This window comes from Centroberyx affinis, unplaced genomic scaffold (genome assembly GCF_046629955.1).
Source record: "Centroberyx affinis isolate AG114_WGS23_722 - 3 ecotype Tasmania unplaced genomic scaffold, CSIRO-AGI_Caff_v1 ptg003406l_1, whole genome shotgun sequence".
In the NCBI taxonomy this organism is placed as follows: domain Eukaryota; kingdom Metazoa; phylum Chordata; class Actinopteri; order Beryciformes; family Berycidae; genus Centroberyx; species Centroberyx affinis.
The window spans coordinates 3,278-27,139 of record NW_027281385.1 but is presented as its reverse complement, the minus strand read 5'-3'; the positions used below and the strand labels follow the sequence as shown (position 1 = coordinate 27,139).

Genomic DNA, 23,862 nt, shown 5'->3' with positions numbered 1-23,862 from the left:
TGTCAGATAATCTGCCAATTTCACTCATTTTCTAGTGCATCTCAATTGCAAATGATCTAACAGATGACCCCCAACGGTGGGTAGGACACTCTAGTGCTCCGGCTGCTCCGCTTCATGGAGTTTACTGTGAGTGGAAAACACGACCTCATCCATGGCAAACAGGGGATGCAGGCTGCCACACCCAGTCTGTGTGTCAAAAGCATTAAATGTACAGTAGGGTAAGTAGATACACTGTATAATAGTGTCTGTGTATCCATGTATGTGTGTACGCATTTATGTGAAGTGAGAATGAGAGTATGTGTGAAAGATGACAATTCAATAGGCTTTATAAAGTTTGGCATAATATTACCAACAGTTCAAATGGGAGTAAAACAAGGATCAAAAACACATTGATCAACATGTATGTGTGTGTGTATGTGCAGGTGTCCATGTGACCTACTACCTTAATTCTTAGTATTCTCATTGTTATATATTGTAGTATAATGCACATTACATATTTCTTACTTTCTTATTTCTATTCTATTTCTTATAATTTCTTATAATTTCTCTATGCTTATATATATTCTCTTCTACAATGTGAGCAACTGCAATGTAACCCAATTTCCCCTCGGGGATCAATAAAGTATTTCAGATTCTGATTCTGATTCTGATACCTTATTCCTTATTTATTCCTCAATTTGCCGCTGTTCTCCAGAAACAAGAAAATGAAAATTTAACCTCATTCATTTGTAACAACTGCACACGTAAAGTTATTTACATCAGCCTTCTGTGGATAGAGCAGCCATCCCCAGCACCTATTAGGGAGCTTAGTCTGCATTTCATAACTGTGACTGTCGAGGTCAGAGTACAAAGGCAGCGACGGATACAAAAGAAAGAGAAAAAAAAAAATCCCCAACAAAGCAGATTTTCCTCTGGGAGCTCATAACTCTCTTTGCTAGTCAGATGGAAAGCCTGACATGCAAAATCCCTGGCTGAACTCCTCTGGGGAAGCGCAACAGAAACCCCTTTACCTACATAACCCGATCATGGACCCTTAATCCCATAAGGAATTTCTACCACTATGTAAAGGCGTCCAAGCGATTTGGAATGAAAGCCAAGTCTGCTATCTCTCTCTCCCTTGGCATGAAAGTGAAGCCCTGTTTCTATGAGGATGTGCCTCTTGCTCTATTATATGAATTAATCTCTCAACGACCTAATAATGAACTCCTCTCCCCTGTTGGACATCTTTAGATGCTTTGTTAGTACAAATGTGCTAACAAAATGTGCAACAGACTGGCATCCTGGCATGTGTGTGTGTGCCTGTGTTTGTTTTTGTTTGTTTCAATGTGTGAATGTATATATATGTATTTGTACAATTTGTACTGTCTGCCTTGTTTAAGTTTTGGTTTTCTCTGAAGCACATTAAGTTTCCCAGTGTAGTAAATGTGCTATATAAATAAAATGTTACTTACTTACTTACCTGTATGTCATGCAGCCTCATAGTATCCCGCAAAATGAATTAACAAAAAATATAATCTCATACTAAGTCCCACATTCATTTTGAGTTTCCTTTTCATCCTTTAGATGCTGAGTAAGGTTTATTAACCTGTGACTAATGCAAACCATTAAAAATCCACTGCATCACTTTAAAAATGCCTATTGATCATTAAATGAAAAGACAGTATTTTGCAGATAGGAAGTCTGGCCCCAGTGCTGCTCTCACCGGCAGGGCTGGACGGCTGCACTGAGGCCGCTCTATCGAAGGACTGCCTCTTGTCCTTGTCCTTGTCCCTGCGTCGATGGCAGCGGTGGTGGTGGTGATGGTGGTGCGCTCTGTCCTGGCCCTGGATCTGCCCCGGGGAGCACTCGGCATGGACGGGCCGCTCCAGGCCGTACTCCTTCAGACTCACCTCCTGGGGGCGCTGAGGTGTCAGCGAGGACGCCGAGCGCCTGATGGGACTAAGGTCGGCAATTGGCTGAGAGAGAAACAGAGAGGTGGACAATTATAGGGGGAAAGTAGAAGAGAGGGGCGGCTGTGGTGGTTACACCCAAACCACTACGACTGGATCACCAAACTATCCACAACACACAAAAGGCACAACCAGAGGACACTATTCTTTTGGCTTGAGACCGATGTTCAACCCGTTCTTCTCCAGGCACAGACGTTGAAAGGTCTGAGAAGAATGTGCAAGAAATTCTGACAGACAAACAATTTGAATACTTACTGCTGCTCATTATTTAAGGCGCCACTAATGTGTAACACTCTGCTAGTTAACTAAGAATAGTTGGGGTGTTGATATTGGTCTTTGAAGCATTTCATGCTTTTACTCTCCATTTCCTCAAGATGCCACTTCTCAGCTTAGAGAGAAGTGTAATAATTGCATCACAAATTCTTCAAAGCTCCACAGAGCCAATACTTCCACACATTATGTTCTATTAAACATCTTATGTCCCCCAATTTCACCGCAGGTATTAAAACTGTATATATGTGAATTTTAATCATCGATATACAATAATAGCTTCTTTGAGGACGTTGTCACCACCCCACCTAATTCTTATCTTGCTGACCGGTGCCAGCTACCAGGCAACAGACTGATGTGATAGGGAACTGGAACAGCTGCTAAGTTATCACCCCACCTGCTGGTTACAGCCTAGCTCTCGTGCCAGTTTGTACCAAGGTTTAATCATTTCACGTGATAGTTTTTTTTCTTTTTTTTCTAGTATCTATTATTTCTGGTGATCATGCTGTTCCTCCAGTTCCTATCCCACAGTCTAGCCCGTAGCTACAGTCAGGAACAACGATATATATCACAACGACACTGCTAAAAATATTCATGTTAACAAGTCATTTTATCTAGTATGCAGTCTTAAAATCTTACTTTGTAAAATAAAAATTGAGTGCTCATAGAGTGAGATAGACTTGCTTTTTTCCTAATGCTCAAATTATTTCAAGAAGAGTCTTGAAGCAAGTGGCAGCGCTCAGAAATGAGGAAGATTTCTACATTAAACGTAATGAAAATGTCACTTAACTCAAGAAGATTCAAGAGATAATTTGAGTTTTTCACGTAAGAAAAATACGATTTTAAGACTGAATGCAACATGAAATGGCAAGTAAGGCTGGACATTTCTTGCAGTGTAGTTGAAAGAAATTACAGTTATTTCGAAGCAGGAAAGCAGTAGTGCTGTCCCTGCCTTCTGTCACAACCACGCACTGACTCACAAAACTACACACTACATAACAACACACACACAACCACATTTTACCAAAATGTAGTACCACTGTACTTAATGGCGGAAAAGCAGGACAGAGTGCTTGTCATACCCTGGCTACACATAAGAATAATTTTCCAGGGCCAAAATACAAAAGCGCCATGAAAATTATGTGGTGGTGGGTGAGGTAATTTTGTGCGTTGCGTGTAATGTGGCCATCAGCCATACCAGTAAATGATTAATGTTATAATCTAGGAGTGTCACTTTGTCCATGGTCACTGATGGAGAGAGTGTGTGAACTCTGCACTAGGATGAAAGGAGCACATGGAGGCTAACACAGTCATGGGAAGAGGAAACAGAGAGAGAGAGAGAGAGAAAGAGAGAGAGAGAGAGAGAGGCGGTACAACAGGTGGTACATACTGCCAGGTGGGTCCCAGGGGCGTGGCGAGGGTGGCTCCGCTATCAGACAGCACACACAAGAGGGAGGTGGGCAAAAAATTAGCCGTGGGCATCAAAATTAGGAGAAAGGGGAAGACAGAAGAGGAGAGGCGGAAGGAGTGGAGGGAGGGAGGGAGGGAGGGAGAAAGGAGAGGATATAGAAATGTGTGCAGGAAACTAAATAAAAGGCTTAGAGAGAGAGAGAGAGAGAGAGAGAGAGAGAGAGAGAGAGAGAGATATCAAAATGCAACAAAAAATGTAAGGATAGCACTTGTGAAGGAATGGGAGAGGGCCGGGGCGCAGAGAGACAGATCAACACAGAGACAGACAGACAGACAGACAGACAGACAGACAGACAGACAGACAGACAGACAGACAGACAGAGACACAGACAGACAGACAGACAGAGACACAGACAAACAGACAGAGACACAGACAGACAGACAGACAGACAGAGAGACAGACAGAGAGACAGACAGACAGAGACACAGACAGACAGAGACACAGACAGACAGACAGCACAGCGAAGCTAAACCGACAAGATTCATATGATCAGACAAGTGAAACAATCAAGGAAACAGAAAAAATGGTGAAAAGAAAAATATCTTGACACCCATACAAAGCAGACAGCAGAAGGTGGATCACAAAATGACACAGAAATAAATAAAAAAAAAAACAATGGATGACAATGAGTGAAATTAATTAATAAAATACTGCGATGGATTACTGCAATCATGCAGCACTGATGAGAGTTATTAGATGAGAACCTAGTAGAGCGTGATGTCTAGTGAGGAAAGACTTTGTATGAAATATAAAAATAAATGATAAGTGATGTTCTTTGAGATTTATAATCAATTGCATTTGTGGAAGTTGGAGTACACCAAACATATTTTAGTAGACATTTTTTTACAATATTATCCCTGAGATTTCAAAACAAAGACATTATCGTTACATATCTAATGTCCTGTAATATTTCTGTGATCAGGGTAGTGCACTATATGCTATTAACTTAAACTATCAACTTTTGTTTTTTTATCTTCAGTGCATTGGATGAATTATATCATTTGAACTGTCTCAACAGGAGATATAAACATCAGAGATTCATGAAAACTTGGACAAAAAAAATTCTTACAAACGTTGTAGATCTCTTTGCCATCAAACCATGTTTCCTCTTCCTCTTCATTATATTTTTTTTTCACAACACTCTTTTTTTTTGCTTGGTTTGTGTCAGATATAATAAAAACCATAAACCCTCATTCATTCACAAATATAATCTTCCATACTGCTCCTTAACTATACATATGCATGCTGAATTTATTATATGGACTTTGGGTCATGCATTGCTTTTCCCTATAAATAATTTAAAAAATTTTGTGCCTTTCAACTGTCCAGAATATGTAACATTTCATCATTTGAATCAAATCCACTACAAAATACTTAAAGATAGCACATGCAGTTTGGAATAATAAGTCTTGAATAATGTATATCAACATTTTGGATTTAGGATTTAATCACAAAGTTAACAAAAGGTGGTAAAACGTCTAGTTCTAATGTCATTGACACAAGGACATAAAAACTGGCTATTGATGAAGTTAAGGGTTGAATTATTGAGATTTACAGGCCTATAGGGTCACCTAGAGGACATAATGTGTGAAATATAGATTGTTTATCCATCACTTTGGAGGAGTGCATTTTAAAAAAGACAGAATCACAGAAATTGTGATTACATGTCTTAGAACAAGTGGTTTTACAGCACAAACCAGTTCTAAAAAAACAACAACAAATGAAATATTAAGAAATATAATACAAATAATATGTTAACATTATGATAAATGAGGTGATATAGGCCGGTGAAGATCGACCCATTTGCATATGATGATCATTCATCATCATGAATTTATTAATAAAAAAAAAAAAAATTTCTCTGTGCGGCATCTCAGTTTCCGAGGAGCACTAATTTAGCAAGTTTCTAATTATATTATTTGGCAGATATACTGTATGTTGTCCTCACTGCTGTGTCCACCTGTGTTCACAGTTTCCTGTTCAGTAAATATTGTAAAATTGTCAAACCTGAAAGTGGGAGGTCAGAAGGATGAGCTGATGTGGACTGACAGAGAGCTACTCTGCTTTAGTTAGCCTGTGGCTGCTTTTAGTAATTCATCTCTCTCTTCTGTCTTGCGTCTCGCTACCACTCAGCATCCCATCCGCCTTTCTCAGCCCTTTCTGATGTCTATAATCTCAACACATCACAGCAGCCATTTGTTTTACTATTTTGTCAAGTGCTAAAAAAAAAATCCAAGGTATCCACAGCATCAGCATTTTCTAAACCTGATATTATTGTGAGAAGGCAGTTGTGACTGAAGCAAAGAGGTGTTTTCTGCGTGCAGCATGGCGAGAGGCAGGGGAGCGTGAGTAACGGGGAGCTTACATAGTACTCAGCGTTGAGTCGGGGCAAAGAGGCGGCTCTGCAGTGGCCGTCCAGGCCGGGATATCCCTCTGCATCTGAAGTGCTCTCCACCTGCTTCATCTCAACCGATTCCTGAAGCAGCGACAACAGAGCGTGTATGGAGCAGAGACATAATACTGACATCATTGCAAGTGGAGATACAGTTTTTAGAACGTGGGAATAGATGAATAAATGAGACGTGTGCGGCCATGTGTGTGTATGCATGTGGCTGTGTCTGTGCTTGTATGTGTGTGTGTGTGTGTGTGTGTGTGGCTCACTGATGTGCAAAATGAGCTAGTAATTTAAATCAAGTTGGAATGTGACATAGCATTATGAGGATGTACACTACCAGTTAAAAGTTTGGACACACCTGATTGAATGTACTATGTTTTTCATTCTCTCAAAGCCATCTAAAGGCTTATGCTTAAATGCTTGAAATGTGTTTCTTAGACAAATATAAATAGTGAAGTTGAGGCCTATGTATGAATTTCTTTCCAAAGCCTTTGCCTGTCCATCAAGGCAAAGGGTGGCTACTTTAAAGAATCTAAAATATAAGATAGTTTTGATTTGTTTAACAGTTTTTTGGTCACTGCATAATTCCATTTGTGTTATTTCATAGTTTTGATGTCTTTACTATTATTCTAAAATGTAGAAAGTAGTAAAAATAAAGAAAAATGTGGTGTGTCCAAACTTTTGACTGGTAGTGTATTTGCAGTAGTTTGCTGTGAGGGTTAGAAAAGGTTGGTGTCTGTGTACCTGAGGTTTGGTAGAGTACGGCACATCCTCTGACTGGCCTCGCTGGAGGTTCCTCCTGCCTTTGGGCCTCTGGGCTGCCTGAGACACATCTCCGGACTGAGAATGTTTTATGGCACTTCTCTGGTTTAGCCTGTATACAAAAACACAACAGCACTGATTGAAAGAGTGAAATGGCGCTTATCTATCTATCTATCTATCTAAATAAAAGGGAAAGCAATGTTCTTGAAGGTCACTCACAATGCATCCCTAGTGGTCAAGGAGGTGATGGTGATGGTGGCGGCAGCGGTGGGGGTGGTGGTGGTAGTGGGTGGGGCCTCTGGCTGAGGCTCGGGGTCAGGCTGAGATGGGGGCGGTGGCTTGGGAGTAGAGAACGGCGGTTCAACTTCCTGTAAGTGAGTTAAGGGCAGCATCGGTCGGAACAGGGCCCCCATTTTACTCTGCAGGGAGTCAAGAGCAAACGTTATAAGTGGAGCGTTTCAAGAAGAATGTTTATTTGGGATTTTAATGAGACAATGATGACCGGTAAAAAAGGTGACTATTTCACTGTTATTTTTTAAAATGGACACCTTTTCATCTAAGGGACATTTCAAAAGAGTCAATCCCCAGTTTGAGCACATGTGTGCTAGCATGCTGTACCTGAGTTCCCCCTGAAGGCTGCTGTTGTTGGAGTCTCTTGGCACGATTCTGCTTATAGTAGTCAAAGATCATTAGGGCAGCGTAGACCTTCCCCACTGTCAGCTCATTGTCTAGAAGAGGAAAGGAAGAGGGTGAAAACTGGATGAGAGACAGTTTCTCCATTTGACCATTAGATGGCATAGGAGGAGCAACAAAGGATAAATACAAGGCAGTGATGGAGATATGGTGTCTGGTCAGTGTGGGTGTGTGCTGAGCAGTACTTGTCATGTTTGCTAGAGAAAGAAGAGAGATTGAAGTTGTATTTTTGATACGGAATAGATAGGACCAGAGCCAGTGGAGTACAGAGGATTCTCTCCGTTTCTCTCTCTCTCTCTCTGCCTCTATCTCTCTCTCCCTCTCTCACACATGCAAAAACATAAGCAGGGCTATAACACCCCACAGGCATTAACACACACACACACACACACACACACACACACACTTACGTTTGTGAGGTGTCACCAGCAGGTCTACAGTCTTCTGTGACAGACTGGGCCAGACTCGGTTGATCTCCCTCTTCAGGTCAGCGTCGCACAAACGCTGCGCCAGGACCCCTGGGGACAGGCCCAGAAATATGTCACATCAAATCTGCACCCAAGCATTCATCACCATTCACATTAACATCAGACCCATCAATCCAGCCGTGAGGGATGGTGGATTTTGTAGTTTTAGTCTCTCACCAGATGCCAGTTTGATCTCCAGGGCGGTGCGGATCAGGGCCATCAGTGTGGAGGTGAAGTGCACTGTGTTGTCATCCGCAATGGGCATGTTCATCCTCACCAATCGCTGAGAGGAACACGACCAAATGATCAATAGCTCAGGGGAAGGGGGCTGGTTTTAAGAATTAACAAGCCAATGCATAGTCTAGATCATGAAAATGTGGCTTTGGACAGCAATCCTGGTGCTTAATCAGGTGATGATTGATGATTAATGAGGTGCTGATTGCCCACCCTGACTTTATGTTTTGTAAAGAAATGATAAAATCTGACTTGTGCACAGTGAGTATGCCTGGCTCTGATAGTTCACTGGTTTGTTTTGTTTCAGTCCAGCACACAGAAGGGCTTTTCCAGTAGCACAAAGCAGCAGGTGGAGAATATCCACAGTCCATGCAAACAAAGGACTCAGCCTCTGTGCCCACCGGGCTTTTTCTTTTTCTTTTTTTTTTAGCTAACAGCACTAAACAGATGCATGTGGGAAGTGCTGTTTATGGCTGCTGCTGTTGCTATGAGACTATTGCAAATCCACTGGAAGTGCAGCACACTTTTGATAAAAGTTGAAATATGATTAACTTCTAGAGCTCAGCACTCTAAGCACTAAAACATGCTAATCTCTCAATGCTGTTGGGGACATGCAACAGCATGTGCTTTGTATTGAAAATGACAATAATGAAAACAAGCCTGTGCTGGAAAGAGGCAGACTGTGGTGGACACACAGCCTTGGAGTGTGAGTATGAGAGACTACTATCCATCATACTATTACTTTCTGCTGTGAAGTACTAGAATGATGCGCTCGAGTAGTATCATTAGTAGTTCTTTTTGAACATGAGAACTCATTGAGCATTAAGTATAAAAAGTGTGAAATGATATACCATGCATAAATCCATGCCCTGCAGGGCTTTTGGGTTAATGCTGCAATACAGTATGAAATGATTAATGTGCACATGCTTATGTGAATTGGACACACTATTCACATTGAGGCTGGCGGAGTGGTAGGGGCATGTATGTAGATCTTCTAGTTAAATAAAACCAAGAGCTAATGGCACAATTAGACTATGCAAAAGGGAAACTGTAGGTCATGAGGTGAAATAGTGTATATCCACGCTGGGACCATAACAATATAGGTGAAGAGATGGAAAGAGGAGAGGCAAGGAAAGGAGGAGGGGGTGGGTTGATTGGAAAGCATCTATGCATGTAGCGTCTCGCCTGTAGTTCCCAGAAACAGAGAGAGAGAGAGAATGACAACTGCAGAGGCGTATGGGCAGCTTGCATACAAAAGCACAAACACATAAGTAAATACAAGCACACAAATATCACACACACATGCACAGACCTGCCCATACATATCTACATGTCAATATGTGGACAGACATACACACACACGCGAACGCACACACACTCATGCAGATATAGACATGCAGACAAAGACAAAGACACAAGCACACACACACATTCATACACAGACACACACATACACAGTGGAGTTACAGGAGGTAGAAGGGAGGAAAAATCCCCAGAGTGGTTGAAAGAAAGATCACTTAAGAGGGACTGTAAAGCTCAGCCTGCAGACAGAGCGTAAAACGAGGATTTGAAACTAGAGGGTGACAGAAGGACAATTGTGACTCTCAGGGAGAGCCGTGTTCATTAGTAAGGGAGTTTAACAAGGAGAAAGATCGAGGGAGGAAGAAAAATAGAGAAGTAAAAAAAAAAAGAGAGATGGGAAAAAAAAAATGATAGCCTCGCTCGAGTGCGCCGCTGTTCTCGATGCCTTTCTTCACATCTTTTCCCTGTCGATTCATCTCTCAAAAGCAAGAGTTATATTTGGAGATCCAGACACGTCAGACCCAACTAGTCGCTTGGCAGACGTTTTTAACCGGGGCAAGGGCAGGGCTGTTTTAAATGTGATTCATTTAGACAGCTGTGCATGCACTGGAACCATTCACATTAAGTCAGCATGCTAAGAGGTAAGCAGCTGGCATAGGGACTACCTGAGGATCGAACGTACTCCTGTGCTTTATGCTCTGCTCTCACTTCATTACTGTACTATAAATCCTGTCTTATATCTACCTCATGAGAATTTGACATAACAGAAGAACGAATAAGGGGTTTTATTCATTTTCTACCAGCAGTTGTAGCTATCATTTGATTACAAACACCTCTTATTTTCTCACCGAGATGACTTATTTTGGTTGACTCCCTGAACCATTTTTCTGAATCAATGTTACGAGGCCCTACAACGGAGAACCACAGCGTACTACAAACCCCCCAAGCAGGGTGAGGGCAGAGAGTTTCACAGATGAACAGAAAGAACAACACAACAGCAGGCCATAAGTTATTGACAGTGACATTTTGACAGAAGCCTGGAGATATGAGGCAGGTGGGAGGAAAGGAAGCAGCAGTGACTTGTAGAAGGGAGGGAAAGCGGGGAAGAGGAGTTGGGAGCGGTTCTACCTTGTAGGCGACTCGGGGTGGACATTTCTTTCCCAAACCTAGCGGAGGGGACATGTCTCGGAGCATCTCGTACATATCGCGGTAAGTCATGCGGCCACTTCCCCGGGGAAAGATGGTAGGATGCCATGGAAAGAGGGATGAAGATTCCCAGGTAAGGAGGAGGCAGTGGGAAAAGAGGGGGGGGTTGGGCCAGTTACATCACAACAAAAAGTGGCGAAATCCAAAAGAGAAAATGGGGGAGGGGAGAGGAAAACACAGAAATCCATGTTAATAAGATTTCCAGGATTTTGTGAGCTGGAATGCCATCCCAGTTGGATTTAAGGAGACAGGGATGGATCCCAGGGTAGGACAGGAGGGGAGGATGCTCCGGAGGATTCCCTGAATAGAGATGCTGGATGGAGGGATCCTGGGGGAAAGTATGCGTTAGGGAGTGAAAATCATGGATTTTGTGTTAAGATGCCCTCTGTATCTGCATGCTAGGAGACATCAGCAGTAACCAAAGTGGAAACAAAGCACACAATGCTCACCGCCTCCCTTGTTCTTTCAGTTGAGTCAGCCATTCAAAGCCTGTGTTTAGTGAGTGTCGTAGGATAATAGCTTGCAGATTGCATCTAAGGCCTCAACGTTTGAGACTGACTTGTGGCATTGTTTCCTTCACTTGCTATGGTTACCTGCCAGCTGGTTAGTGGGGGATCGATGTCTGTTTGTATGCATGTGTGGTTGGGTCATTCTCTGGCACTGCAGGGAATGAGAATAGACATTCACAGTCCAAAACCATCACAGTGCCTTTTTAAACAAAGGGCTGTGTGGGAGTGCAAACCTTATAAGCCACCCTATTTGGGCACTTCTTCCCTAGGCCGAGGGGAGGCGAGATAAAACGCAACAATTTGTACATATCCTGATAGCATATCCTTCCGCTGCAAAAGATAAGACGTGCGAGAGGTTAGGACACAGGTTATTTCATTACATCTACTGCCCATATCAGTCAAAACACACTGATGTTATGGTAAATATTCAGAAATAAGATAAGACATGTTCGGGAGGTTAGGACACAGTTTATTTCATTACATCTATTGCCCATATCAGTCAAAACACACTGATGTTATGGTAAATATTCAGATATAAGATAAGACATGTTCGAGAGGTTAGGACACAGGTTATTTCATTACATCTATTGCCCATATCAGTCAAAACACAGAAAACAACAGCATGCAGAACACACACCTGTGCGTATTCGTAAGACGCAATCATAAAAATGCATGCAGTTACCCAACTGTGTTGGATTTTAGGTATCTCGATGAGTATGTCTCGATTTTAGTCAAAGGAATAAATAATAATTCCTCCCCCACAATATCTGTCAGGTGATGGCAGTTCCATATTTCACATCTTACACCTCTGCTAGAGTCATGACTCACTGGCAAGGCTCCTGTGAAGCCTTCATTAAAACTTTATGAGCCTTACATAATCTCAGACAGATTTCATACTGCACTATCACTCAGCCCGTTCTGGCTAAACTTAGTTTTGTCTTTTAAATATTGTCAATGGGAGATGGGTGAAGGGGCTGAAAGGGCACTGGGATAAACCTGCATTCCCCAGTTGGAAGTATAGAAATAGTTTCTCTCCACTCCACAGTGACAGACAGAGGAGCTTTAGAAGCCGTCGGCTTAGCGGGGAGAAGGGCTGAGTGGACGCCAAGCGTAACGCTGGATTTACATGCATCAGTCGGGCCAGCCGGGGGGCCTCGTCATCAGCCTTACTCCACACTCCGGGCTCAGGCTTAACGTCATTCACCCACTGCTGCTAAGACAGGATCCCTCCTGTCACACGTCACGAACTCACCCTGCTGGAACTCAAAGCCAATCTTAGACAGTTTTCTATTTCCTTGCTGCCCTCCCTGCCGTAAACACACCCATGATGCACATCCTCCCGCCACTCACGCCCTGCACCTTCCCTCCTCAGTCTTATGTGGGCACTGTCTGAAGTGAGGACTAACAGCTTAACTAAGTCAGAGGTCAGCGGGAGCACCTACCACGCAGCAGGGTCGTACTCCGCCCACACGCGGATGAATTCGTCAAGGTGGTGAGGCCCCAGGATGGAGGCGTCCCTGGTCAGGTACTCAAAGTTGTCCATAATGACAGCGACAAATAGGTTTAACATCTGGAGAGGAAAAAGATAAGTGGGTAAAATAAAAAAAAAATGTGTAACCCCATGAGAAAAACAAATGAACAAAAGTTAATCTGAGTAGAAGTAAAGTTTCTGAGATCTCTGTAAAAATGTTGCACCTAGTCTTTCAAAATGATTGTTGACATGAAATTAAAACTTTCTATTCATTATTACTGAAGCTATAAATGAATTCATGTATTCTACCATTTTAGATTATATAATCAGTTGTATTTTTGAAATATCAGGCAGGTACAGGCATTTTTACAGTATGTAGATGTGTTGTTTTTTCAAATTAAACCCTACTGGACAGTGTTAAGTGTGTTTACACTTAAAAATAGTGAACCTCTGTACCAATAAAAACACACAGTATGAGACCAAATCATTCTGTTCTATTGTTGATCAGTTAGATCTAGTTCATTCCTTTCAGACATGCTTATGATAAAGGGCTATATAAGTAAACAAACTTGAACTTCAAATACTGTAGATGGCCACTGTTATGTTTTGTGTCACAACAGTGTACTGACCAGGAAGGAGCAGAGGAAAATGAAGGAGACAAAGTAGAAGTACGCAAAGTCGCTTCCACACTCCTTCCCACTGGAGCCTGAGAGCTTATCACACGGCCGATTACTGAGGCACGCTAACATGATCTCGTGCCACGCCTCGCCTGTCGCACTCCTGAGGGACACAAGCACACGCACACACACACACATGCGCACACACACACACACATACAAATCACTGTTAAGTCACACATACACAAACAAATGTACACACAGCCAATGTAAACACTGCTCAGCTGTCATGGGGGCAAACACAGGAGTTGCCAATATCAGAAAGGCGCTACATGTAGCAGCTTTTATGCAGTTGTCAGAACTGGGAATATAGAGAAGGAAATGGAGGGTGTGGAGAATATGGAGTCATGATGACCTGAAGAGAAGCATCAAGGCCTGGAGAAAGGTCTGGAAGTTGTTGTGATGGTTTATGGCCGTCTCCTCATTCAGCTCAATGTTCCCAAACACCTGAGGAAGGTGGAGAGAGGAGGTGGTGTTTAATGAATCCAAACACAGGGGAATTTACAGCAACACTCCACTAGCAAGGAACTACTGTAGTATGATGTGCACACTCTGGAAAGAGAGAGAGAGAGAGAGAGAGAGAGAGATAACTACTGTGGTATGGTATGATCGTTGGTCAGGAATTAGTGTTTAAAGACCACTGAGTGCAGTCAGAGGATGACACGCTTGTGTGCGTGTGTGTGTGTGTGTGTGTTAGAGAGAGAGAGAGAGAGAGAGAGAGAGTGAGAGCGCATAGAAACTATTGTGGTATGATGTGCACACTCTGGAAACTTACTATCGTTGGTCAGGAATTTGTTTTTAGAGACCACTCAGTGCAGGAGGATGACACTCGTGTGTGTGTGTGTGCGTGTGTACGTGTGTGTATGCGTGTGTGAGGGAGAGGGAGAGAGACAGAGAGAGAGAGAGAGAGAGAGAGAGAGCATATGTGTGTGTGTGTGTACATGCATGGATAGCTGCCACATGTTGTGATGTCCCATGGAGAGGCCACTAAAACACCCTAAAGGCTTCTCTCTCAATTATTGACTTGCCCCAAGGCATGGCCAGACTGCTGGCCTATAAACACAGGCCCCTGGGCCCAGGAGACCTCTGGCAGTGGTCAAATCTAGCATCATGACAAAGTACAGTAACAGAAAGTAGCTACCTTTTCAGTGCAAATGATGTGATGATCTTTCAGTATCCCAAATATAACAAGGAGTTACACAGATAATCATTTGAATCAGCCACAGTGTTCAAACAGACCATGTTAAATTAAATTCAAGCACTTTCAAGTACTTTTTCCAGGACTATTTTTCTGTTCATAAGGACTCCACACAAATGCAAAAAAACATTTTCGTAAACCTTTCTGCATTTTAACAACCATTGGTGCTTTGAATCATAGGTTCACATGTTCACGTGCTTTTAAGTCATCTTTCCCACAATACATTGGTCTTCTTTTCTATGTTTTGACTTGCATTCTGTCAAACACTGCACACATTTTTTATTTATTCATTTATTTTATTTTTTTTTTACGTCTTTTTAAGCACTTCCCACATAGCAGCCTTTTTGTATTTTACAGGTATTCCAGTACTTAGAAAAATTGACTGTTAAAATTCCATGACAAGCAGTTCCATAAAACTTAACAGTAAGAGAGAAACTGTGTGAGGTTTGTCACTCACGCCAGAGGGGTGGTCTTCTATCGCCCTGCTGGAGGGACACCACCATGATTACACAGTGTGCTGATTAGACACTAGCTCTTTTATCGGTGGATGCTCTTTTATCAGTGGATGCAATTACCACTGATTTACATTGCCTTGGCTAATCTACGGGATGGTGAAGCCCACTCATTGTGTATACAATTTAGGAGATTGGCTGCCGTGCGGCTCGTGTTTAAATGAGCAATCAAACCTAAAGGTTGCAACCATCTGTTTAAGAGGAGAATGAGCTTGGATTGTTTACTCTGCTGATATGGAGCCCATTGATAAACTGTCAGCCCTATGGCAGTGAGGTATAACACGTTCCATTACGTTTCAAGACACTGTAACAAAGTTCAAAATCTGATCACATGTAGCACTATATGTCAAAGAGACTGTGGTTGTTGGAAGGCAGGGATGTTCTGAGCATCAAGACAAGCTATGAAAACATATAAAACCATGAGCACCAGAGCCAAATCCACACGTTTCTGGAACCCTCTATCCCTGAATCATTCCCTTCTCACTTGTTTCGCTCCTGCTGATAGAAAACCATGTCATGACTCACCTGCATGCCAATGATGGCATAGATGAAGAAGAGCATGGCAATGAGCAGGCAGACATAAGGCAGGGCCTGGGAACAAAAACACAGATGCAGGTTACATACTCACAAAAGATGTTGCTACAAATGCACACACGCACACACACACACACACACACACACACACACACGGGCACTCACCAACTCACTCATAAACAGATTTTCCCTTTCTCTCTCTCTCACACACACACAAACATACAAATCAGATTCTCCACAGAGGACTAGCATCCTTGTAAGATTTAACAGTCTTATTTAAGGACCAGAGCAGTCAACCTGACCTGCCTGGTCGATTCTCTTAATCAGCTATTTATATCCCTGTGAGGGGAATGCGCACCTTTATCGTAATTAAATAGCCACCTTTTAACACTCTGCAGCAACTCCAACTCTCCATTTTCATTGGGCTTAAAAGCTCTCACAACCGACATTAAACCAGCTATAAATTCCCTTGGCTGTGCCCTTCCAGTCCTCATTTAACGCAACTTCTCAGGGGATTTATAGAACAAAACTGAACTGCGTGAACATCCGAACAAGAATTGCCGTCTGCTGAGAGCTATTTTGTTATTTTTTGACAGGACAAAAGAAGTGTGCCTTTGCCCTTTCATGGGCTATATTATGCTGTTTAACTACTACTTTGAGTAATAACCTCTGTGATACCCTACGTCTTCAGTTCATTCATGTATTGTATATGATGATGTGTATGTAGTATGTATATGATGTAGTATATCATGTATACAGTATGTATATATGATGTAGTATGGTATTTTGCATGTAGACCTACACTAGTCAAAAGTTTGGACACACCACATTTTTCCTTATTTTTACTATTTTCCACATTTTAGAATAATAGTGAAGACATCAAAACTATGAAATAACACATGGAATTACGCAGTGACCAAAAAAGTGTTAAACAAATCAAAACTATCTTATATTTTAGATTCTTTAAAGTAGCCGCCCTTTGCCTTGAAAGGGAAAGGGTGAAAGGCAAAGGCTTTGGAAAGAAATTCATATATATAGGCATCAACTTCATTATTTATATTTGTCTAAGAAACAAATTTCAAGCATTTAAGCATAAGCCTTTAGATCAAAATGGCTTTAAGAGAATGAAAAACATTCAATCAGGTGTGTCCAAACTTTTGACTGGTAGTGTATATGATGCTAAGCACTTTGAGACATGCTTGTGATACATGGCTATATAAATAAACAAGACTAGACTAGACTCATCTCATCATTCAAGTTCAGTGAAGTACTGTGTGTGTGTCTGTATGTGTTTTCACATGCATACATGCAGTACATGCGTGTCCACAGGCACACAAGCGAGTATGCGTGCTCATGTGTGGGTGAATGTGGGTGTGTGTTTCCTCACTTTGAAGGATTGAACAAAGGTCCAGAGGAGGATGCGGATGGTGTAGCCCTGCCGCAGCAGCTTGATGAGACGAGCTGCTCTGAACAGCCTCAGGAAGCTCAGGTTAATCATCTTGTCCTGGGAGAGACAAGGAGGATCTCTGTGAGGTAATATAATAGACCCAGATAACATGATAAAACACATATTAAACATTATCTGTATAACACTTTTTCAAATAGAGTTAAAATAGAGCTCCATGTGATGACTTTTTTGTGGTAAAACATTCACTTTTTATTGCTATTAGTATATTACCATCAATATAACATCAGACTCTGAACAGCTGATTCTAAGCGGCGGTGTACTGGAGAGTAAAATGGCGTGAAATAGTAGTGTTGCACAGGAAGTGAGGCATTTTACGTAACATCCAGGTACTATGTTAGCAGACGCTAACGCTAATTACCGTGGCCGTGTTAGCATCATAGCTATATATTAGCCCGTTAGCTTTTGTGAGCAGTATTCTACAACCGCTGACACAGCATTTTATCACAGTATTGTGAGAGTTTATGTGCATAAACCGTTTTATCCCAAGCAGCCTACAGTGTCAGGAGTGTTTACTGATCAATAAGCACACGCTTGTTTGTTGTCTGACGTCAGTAAAAGTGCAATGGCCGTAAAATCGTCAGAGTGCAGTCACAAACTGACCAGAGTAGCCGCTGACATGCCAAGTTATCACATAGAGCTTTAAGAAGTGATTTAGAGGCAATAAAACTATAAAAAAAAACAAAAAAACAACAACAATATGATAAATAGTAAAAATTACAGACATGAATTAAGAACAAGGTTAAAAAAGACAAAAATATAATGGGAAATACAACCTGTTGTTATAAAATGTGTCTTATGTAATGATTCAAAAGATGATACTGATTTTGCCATTTTGCCTATTCTCCTCAGGCAGGTTGTTCCAAAGCTGAGAAGCACAGACGACAAAGGCCTGGTCACCTTTGGACTTTAGCATAGGCTTCAAAATGGCCAGTATTGCCCCTCCCCCCCTTCCCCTTAAATATCTGAGTACGGTTTTTAAAGTGATGGTGAACTTTGGTAGTCCCTTGGGTTGTGTAGCTTTCTGAACATGATGTAACCCCAAAATCAGTGATTCTCTGTTATCTGTTGCTCCTGTAGAGACGATTGGAGAATTGCATTTTTTTTCTCTGCATTCACTGCCATTGTATAACAGGTCTGAAAGTCACACTTCTAGCACATAAATGAATGTGAACGAAGCAGAATGCTGAATTGCTTTTAAGTGAATTGCTGTCTTTATGTTTATAAAACCTTTCGGTTTGAAGTGTAACACTGAAATCCAGTCAGAGGAAACTTATGCTGAAGGAACAAAGAAAATAATACGCTTACCAATAATTTTAAATATATATTTATATATTGCTTTATCAAAGTCCTGTCTCGTCAACTTTGGGGTTATATCATGGCCAGGAAGCTACACAACCCAAGGTACTATACCAAAGTTCAACATTACTTTAAATATCTGAGTAAGGTTTTTAAGGAAGTACATCCTATAAACTTAGACTGTGGGAGAGAACAAGACAGATAAAGACAGGGGGAATTGACAAAATCAGTGGCCAACAAGAAAAGCCACTTACCGTCTAGAGGCGCCCAGATGTGACAGAAGGGGCAGAGGGTGGCAGAGTGAGGGCACAGGCGCCAGGAAAGACACAGCAGAGGATGGAAACACAGTAAAAGAGACCAAAAACCAGAGAAGGAAAGCCAGAGAAAGAGATAGAAAAGAAGAAGCAGAAGACTGACAATCACATGAAGAGAAAATCACACAAAGAGAGACAGACTTTGCCACAAAGAACGCCACAATATACGGCCAACAAAGTTCTCAGTCCACAACCTCCATAATCTGAGGCGGATGCTTTTATCCCACCATCTCCTCCAAGTCAGCCTGCTGCTCTATCTGCTTACCTGGCTCTATTCTAATCCAACACAGGGAATCAGCACAAAGCTCTCTTAATACCCAAATCTGTAATTGCAGTAAGGCACCTCCTGTTGAAAAACTGTCGCCCCACTACTGGCTCTGTTTATGTATTGATTTTTTGGTATTGGAAAGGGGCTGACAGCATACAGTAAGAGAGCCAAACATGACTTTTCAAATGTGATTTTGAGGCTGTGAAAGATTTGTTTACAAAACAAAAACAGACCTCTATATGAATTATGATAGTTTATGAAAACAATTACATGTAAACTATTTTCCTGGTGTATGTAACTATTGTATATAAACTATTTTCTTAGAAAAAGTAAAAAATCCTCATCATACTTTAGGTTAAAAACAAGAAATGACTCCCCACTGTACTAAACCGCTTCCTGCATCTCAGCATGCTGCCTTGCCACGGCACAGCCTCGGTCGCCGCTGGAGCGTAGCACTTAAGGCTGACACTCGTTTACAGAATGACCCGTGAGAAACGGGTGTCAGGGCACCAAGGCGGCGCATGGCGACCGCAGCACTTACCTTAATCTCTGTGACCAAGATGTCTGTTATGCTTCCAAGCACCGTCACAAAGTCGAACACATTCCACGATGCTTTTAGGTAGTTCTGAAAGAGAGATAGATAGACAGACAGACAGACAGACAGACAGACAGATAATGAGAGAGAGAGACAGAGAGAAAAGAAAGAGATAAAGGATGGATGGAGAGCAGAAACATTTTACTGTGATTAGCATAAAACCTGGGAAATATGCTTCTCGCAGGCTACACTCTACAGAGCAAGTCCTTTTAAGCCTTTAATGAGACTGCTCTAAATGAGCCAGTCGCAGTTTCACAGCTCCATTAAAAGGTTTGTACACCGTGGGTCTAATTGCACAGAAACATCAATACACACATGAATGTGGACATAGCCTACTTTATGCACACACAAATCTACATATGCATGCTCAACACACACACACACACACACACACACACACACACACAAAACGCTTACACAATCCCCTGCATAATACTAACAGCTACCCTACTGCCTGTGGCATGGATCCCCTAGGACAGGTCAATCATTCAGGTCCCGAGGGCGCAGGTTGTCGCGAGCCCTTAGCACTGGATTTTGTAAAGAGACGCAGCAGCATCAGAGCTTATACCAACAGACACAGGCCCATCCGTCTGGTCTTAACAGCTAAACAGGTGGAGGTAAGTGACGTGTGAAAAAGCTATTTAATAAATGGGCCTCGTAAAGGGATGGAGCCAGAGATGATATGCCTCGCCGCAGGCCAGACGGCCCCACGTTGGCAGAGGAAGATTTATTCCTTTGTGCTCTCTCCGTCCGTTCATCCGATTCTTCCTTCACTATATTCCACACTCCTTCACCCCTCCATCCGACACTTTAACGTCACTTTGCACTCTTGACTCACTGCTTGTTCTCTGGCATGTAACACATCCTCTGCTACCCCTGTTAGCTCTGGGCACCAGCCAGCTAGTATGTACTTCTACACAAATAAAACCGCAATACATCCAGACACAACATTCCAAGCCTCTCTGAGTGTGGCTCTACATCAGTTTCTTCATCATTTAGAAAGACCCTGTTAGTCTCTGTTGCTGGCACTTGAGACCACAGATGTGTGAAATTTTGTAAATAATTTCAAGATTCACAAAGACATGGTTAATTGACTTGCGCCAGAAGCACATTTAAAGCAGTTTGATGGAGCAATCACTGTCAGTCTGAGCACAAAATCTATTTTCTTGCCTATTCCGCATTCCAAGAGATTTTCCCCGACGTGTGTAATCAGAAAATCAATACCACAGTGTAATATTGACTGGCGTGTGTAGAGTGCAGTACAGTGTGTGGCCTTGACAGCTCACCAGTGGACCAAAGGCAATAATCTTGAGGATGCACTCCAGTGTGAAGAGGGCTGTGAAGACGATGTTTAGGTATTTCAGCATGGACTCGTACAGGACTGGTGCTCCATAGAACTGAGAGGCAGAGGAGAAAAAGCACACTGAAAATATTCTGTGACAGATTTGATAGGAAGGACAGTGTGTCTCTGTTAAAGGAGCATCCTCGTCTCCTCATTATCCCCAAACAGACAAACAGCCGCACATGCAATAGACATAAACTCTCTCGCTCCCTGTCCCTGGTATCTTTAACCCCTTGCACTCTGACTTTCCCCTTCAATTTCAGTTTCAATTTCAATTTAAGTAGCTTCAAAGTTAGAAAAAAATGTTTTCCGTAATGTACGACTATGTCACATACATATTCTGTATCTGTTTGTTCCAGTGTTTTCATTGAAGCTATATCACACTTATATTGAGTGAAACATTCAAACCCAAGATGCCATTTTTTTATGGCTGCACCATTACATCAAATGGAAAAAATCTAGATGTCTTGTGCATCGACCCTGTAATTAAGCATGACATATTTGGTATCTTTGGAAACCTTTAGATCTTCACTAGAATTTAAAATAAATTCTGTGCTTGGCAAGCTTGGCTGTGAATCTTGGGGTAAGTAAAGTCCCTCACCTAGGGAGTAATGCACAAATCAATACCTGGATGTTAGTCAGCAAATCTCATAATATTAGCACAGAAGAGGTTAGTCTTCAAGCTTGTCTGTCAATAAGAGATTCATCAGCAATGAATTCTCACCAGCATGCTCATCAATATTCTCACTTTCTACACTGCTCCATTCTTGCAGCTTCTTGATTTCAAACAACATTTGACAGTTGTGCTAAGTCCTAATAAAAGAGTAATACTGGTAATACTGTTGGAGCAAATGTATAAAACTGCCAGGGTAGCAGTGCTTCTCTCTGATAGCAAGTAGCATTAGCGAAGCTGGCTATCTTATTTTCTTTTTTCACTCTAAGTGGATGAGCAAAGCAACTGCCAAGATACCAGCACTTCTGTCTGATAGCAGCTAGCTGAGCTTGGCAGGCTTAAGATGTGGCACAGTGGTATGCTGTTTGATTTTCCAGTGTTGACCGTGTTTCAAGAACAGACTGGTACTGTTGTCCTAATTGTATCTCTGCCTTAAGAAGTCTGGAGCATAGGAACATCTAATCTAAATTATTAAATAGTAAAGATTTATGGAAATAGCTTTTCAAATTCCTTTTAATATTTCAGTAGAAAGCTGGATGTCATGCAGGAAACCAAACAAGTATCACTCAGCCAAAACATTACTTTTCCCGGCTGAGAGATATTTTAGCACACATGATTTCAGGCAGTGGCGCTCTGCCTCGTTCCTAGGAGGAATCACTGACCTTCATCATCAACACGACTGTGTTGAGGGCAATCATGGTCATGATGGCATACTCGAATGGCGGCGACACCACAAACTTCCACATCCTTGTACTGGAAGGACTGCTTGTTCTCTGGCATGTATCTTGTCAGCGGCTTGGCGTTGATGGCAAAGTCAATGCAAGCCCTCTGTTTGACATAATTAAGAAAGACAAAGAAACAAATAAAAGAACAAAGAGCGCATTATGTAAGTGATACCAACAAATAATTCATCGTTCTAAATCATATGGGAATTTTCTCTCTCTCTCTCTCTCTCTGCAATGTCCCACCAATCATCATAGAAGAGAAAAGCATTGGAAATCAAATTAAAAACATGAAAGATAACTAGCACGCCACTGGAGAGTTTTCTAAGGGTTTTTATATCAAAAGAGAGGAGCCTACAAACTAAGGCTCTGTGATCACTGGCCAGTACTTTGCGGTTCTAACCAAGTCCCTCTGAACTGAAGATGGAGGGAGTGAAGAAAATAACATTCACTGGTTGTTATGTTTCAGTGCTTTATTCTCTCTGAGGGGGCTGTAAGTCATGTTAGATGTAATTTGCCTGGGAGTGCTGTTCAGAAATAGATCAACAGGTGCTCTGATTTGCATTGATATGCAGTGAAAGATGGCAACATTCATGATGAAAGAGACAAACATTTGCTACTCCCGGAATAATCTGTGTGTCTCAATCACAGGAGAGTGTGTGTGTGTGTGTGTGTGTCTGAATGTATACTAAGCTGTGATCAGTCTTTATGTGATTTGTTTTTTGGATGTGTGTGTGTGTGTGTGTGTGTGTGTGTGTGTGTGTGTGAGAGAGAGAGACAGAGAGGGGGACAGAGAGAGAGGGGGAGAGAGAGAGAGAGAGGCTACTTTGTGGTTCTCCTCTATAGATCTAATGAAGCACTTGGGTGGGTTTCATGTTACTCCAGCATCACACCCAGGAGAAAAGCAGTGATTTGCATGGTGTGTACCATTCATCACTTTCCACTGTCCCACCTCGTTCTTCTCCAGGCTACACTCCGACATGGCCTTGTCTCCCTGCTCCTGAAGGTGATGATGATCAAGCCACAAAGATGTTGACGAAGAAGAAGGGGAACACCACGAAGTAGACAACATAGAAGATAGATGTCTCCATGCGGAAGCCCGGGCTGGGGCCCTGGTCCTCGTAGGTGGCGTCCACCGAGTGCTTCAGGACCCTGGAGGGGAGGAAAGGGTTAACCGTGTAGGGGTTCATACACAGCCAACCACCAGGAAATACATGGTAGGCTCTATACCGTTGAGTAGTGCCTTGTAAATTATCTTTGAGATTAACTGAAGTCAGGTCCCTCCACTCTATTTCCAGAGACGACAGGTCCCTCCCTTGACCTATATCCAGCCTCGTCAGTTCCTCCACCAAAATTTCCATAAAATTCCCTCCCTCATTTTCAAGTCCCTCAGTTCCAGAGTTTGTCCAGAGTTTCCAGGTCCCTTCACCCAGCTTTCAGAGCGGTCACAGCTCTCGTCCCCTTGCTATTAGAGCTTCCAAAGATGCGAGTCCCTTGAGTGATTCCTATCCTAAGACAGCCAGCACACCCTACA

The 23,862-nt window shown here is 42.2% G+C and overlaps 1 protein-coding gene across 1 annotated transcript in view; it reads right to left on the bottom strand.

Annotated features, from left to right (window-relative positions):
- The window catches only part of LOC139660861 (voltage-dependent N-type calcium channel subunit alpha-1B-like), a 28,357-nt gene extending 4,940 nt beyond the window's left edge, over positions 1-23,417 (bottom strand). Inside the window, exons 1-18 of the mRNA XM_071539119.1 lie at positions 23,281-23,417; positions 22,269-22,434; positions 20,878-20,988; positions 19,538-19,621; positions 17,038-17,154; positions 15,642-15,707; positions 13,762-13,853; positions 13,359-13,509; positions 12,701-12,828; positions 11,492-11,588; positions 8,185-8,290; positions 7,951-8,058; positions 7,466-7,575; positions 7,067-7,266; positions 6,830-6,959; positions 6,056-6,166; positions 3,610-3,648; positions 1,703-1,955 (exon numbers count right to left, since the gene is read on the bottom strand). Coding sequence (XP_071395220.1) covers positions 1,703-1,955; positions 3,610-3,648; positions 6,056-6,166; positions 6,830-6,959; positions 7,067-7,266; positions 7,466-7,575; positions 7,951-8,058; positions 8,185-8,290; positions 11,492-11,588; positions 12,701-12,828; positions 13,359-13,509; positions 13,762-13,853; positions 15,642-15,707; positions 17,038-17,154; positions 19,538-19,621; positions 20,878-20,988; positions 22,269-22,352 — 1,987 coding nt within the window. The 5' untranslated portion in view covers positions 22,353-22,434; positions 23,281-23,417. The remainder of the gene's footprint in view (positions 1-1,702; positions 1,956-3,609; positions 3,649-6,055; positions 6,167-6,829; positions 6,960-7,066; positions 7,267-7,465; positions 7,576-7,950; positions 8,059-8,184; positions 8,291-11,491; positions 11,589-12,700; positions 12,829-13,358; positions 13,510-13,761; positions 13,854-15,641; positions 15,708-17,037; positions 17,155-19,537; positions 19,622-20,877; positions 20,989-22,268; positions 22,435-23,280) is intronic.
- Positions 23,418-23,862: the final 445 nt, after the last annotated feature.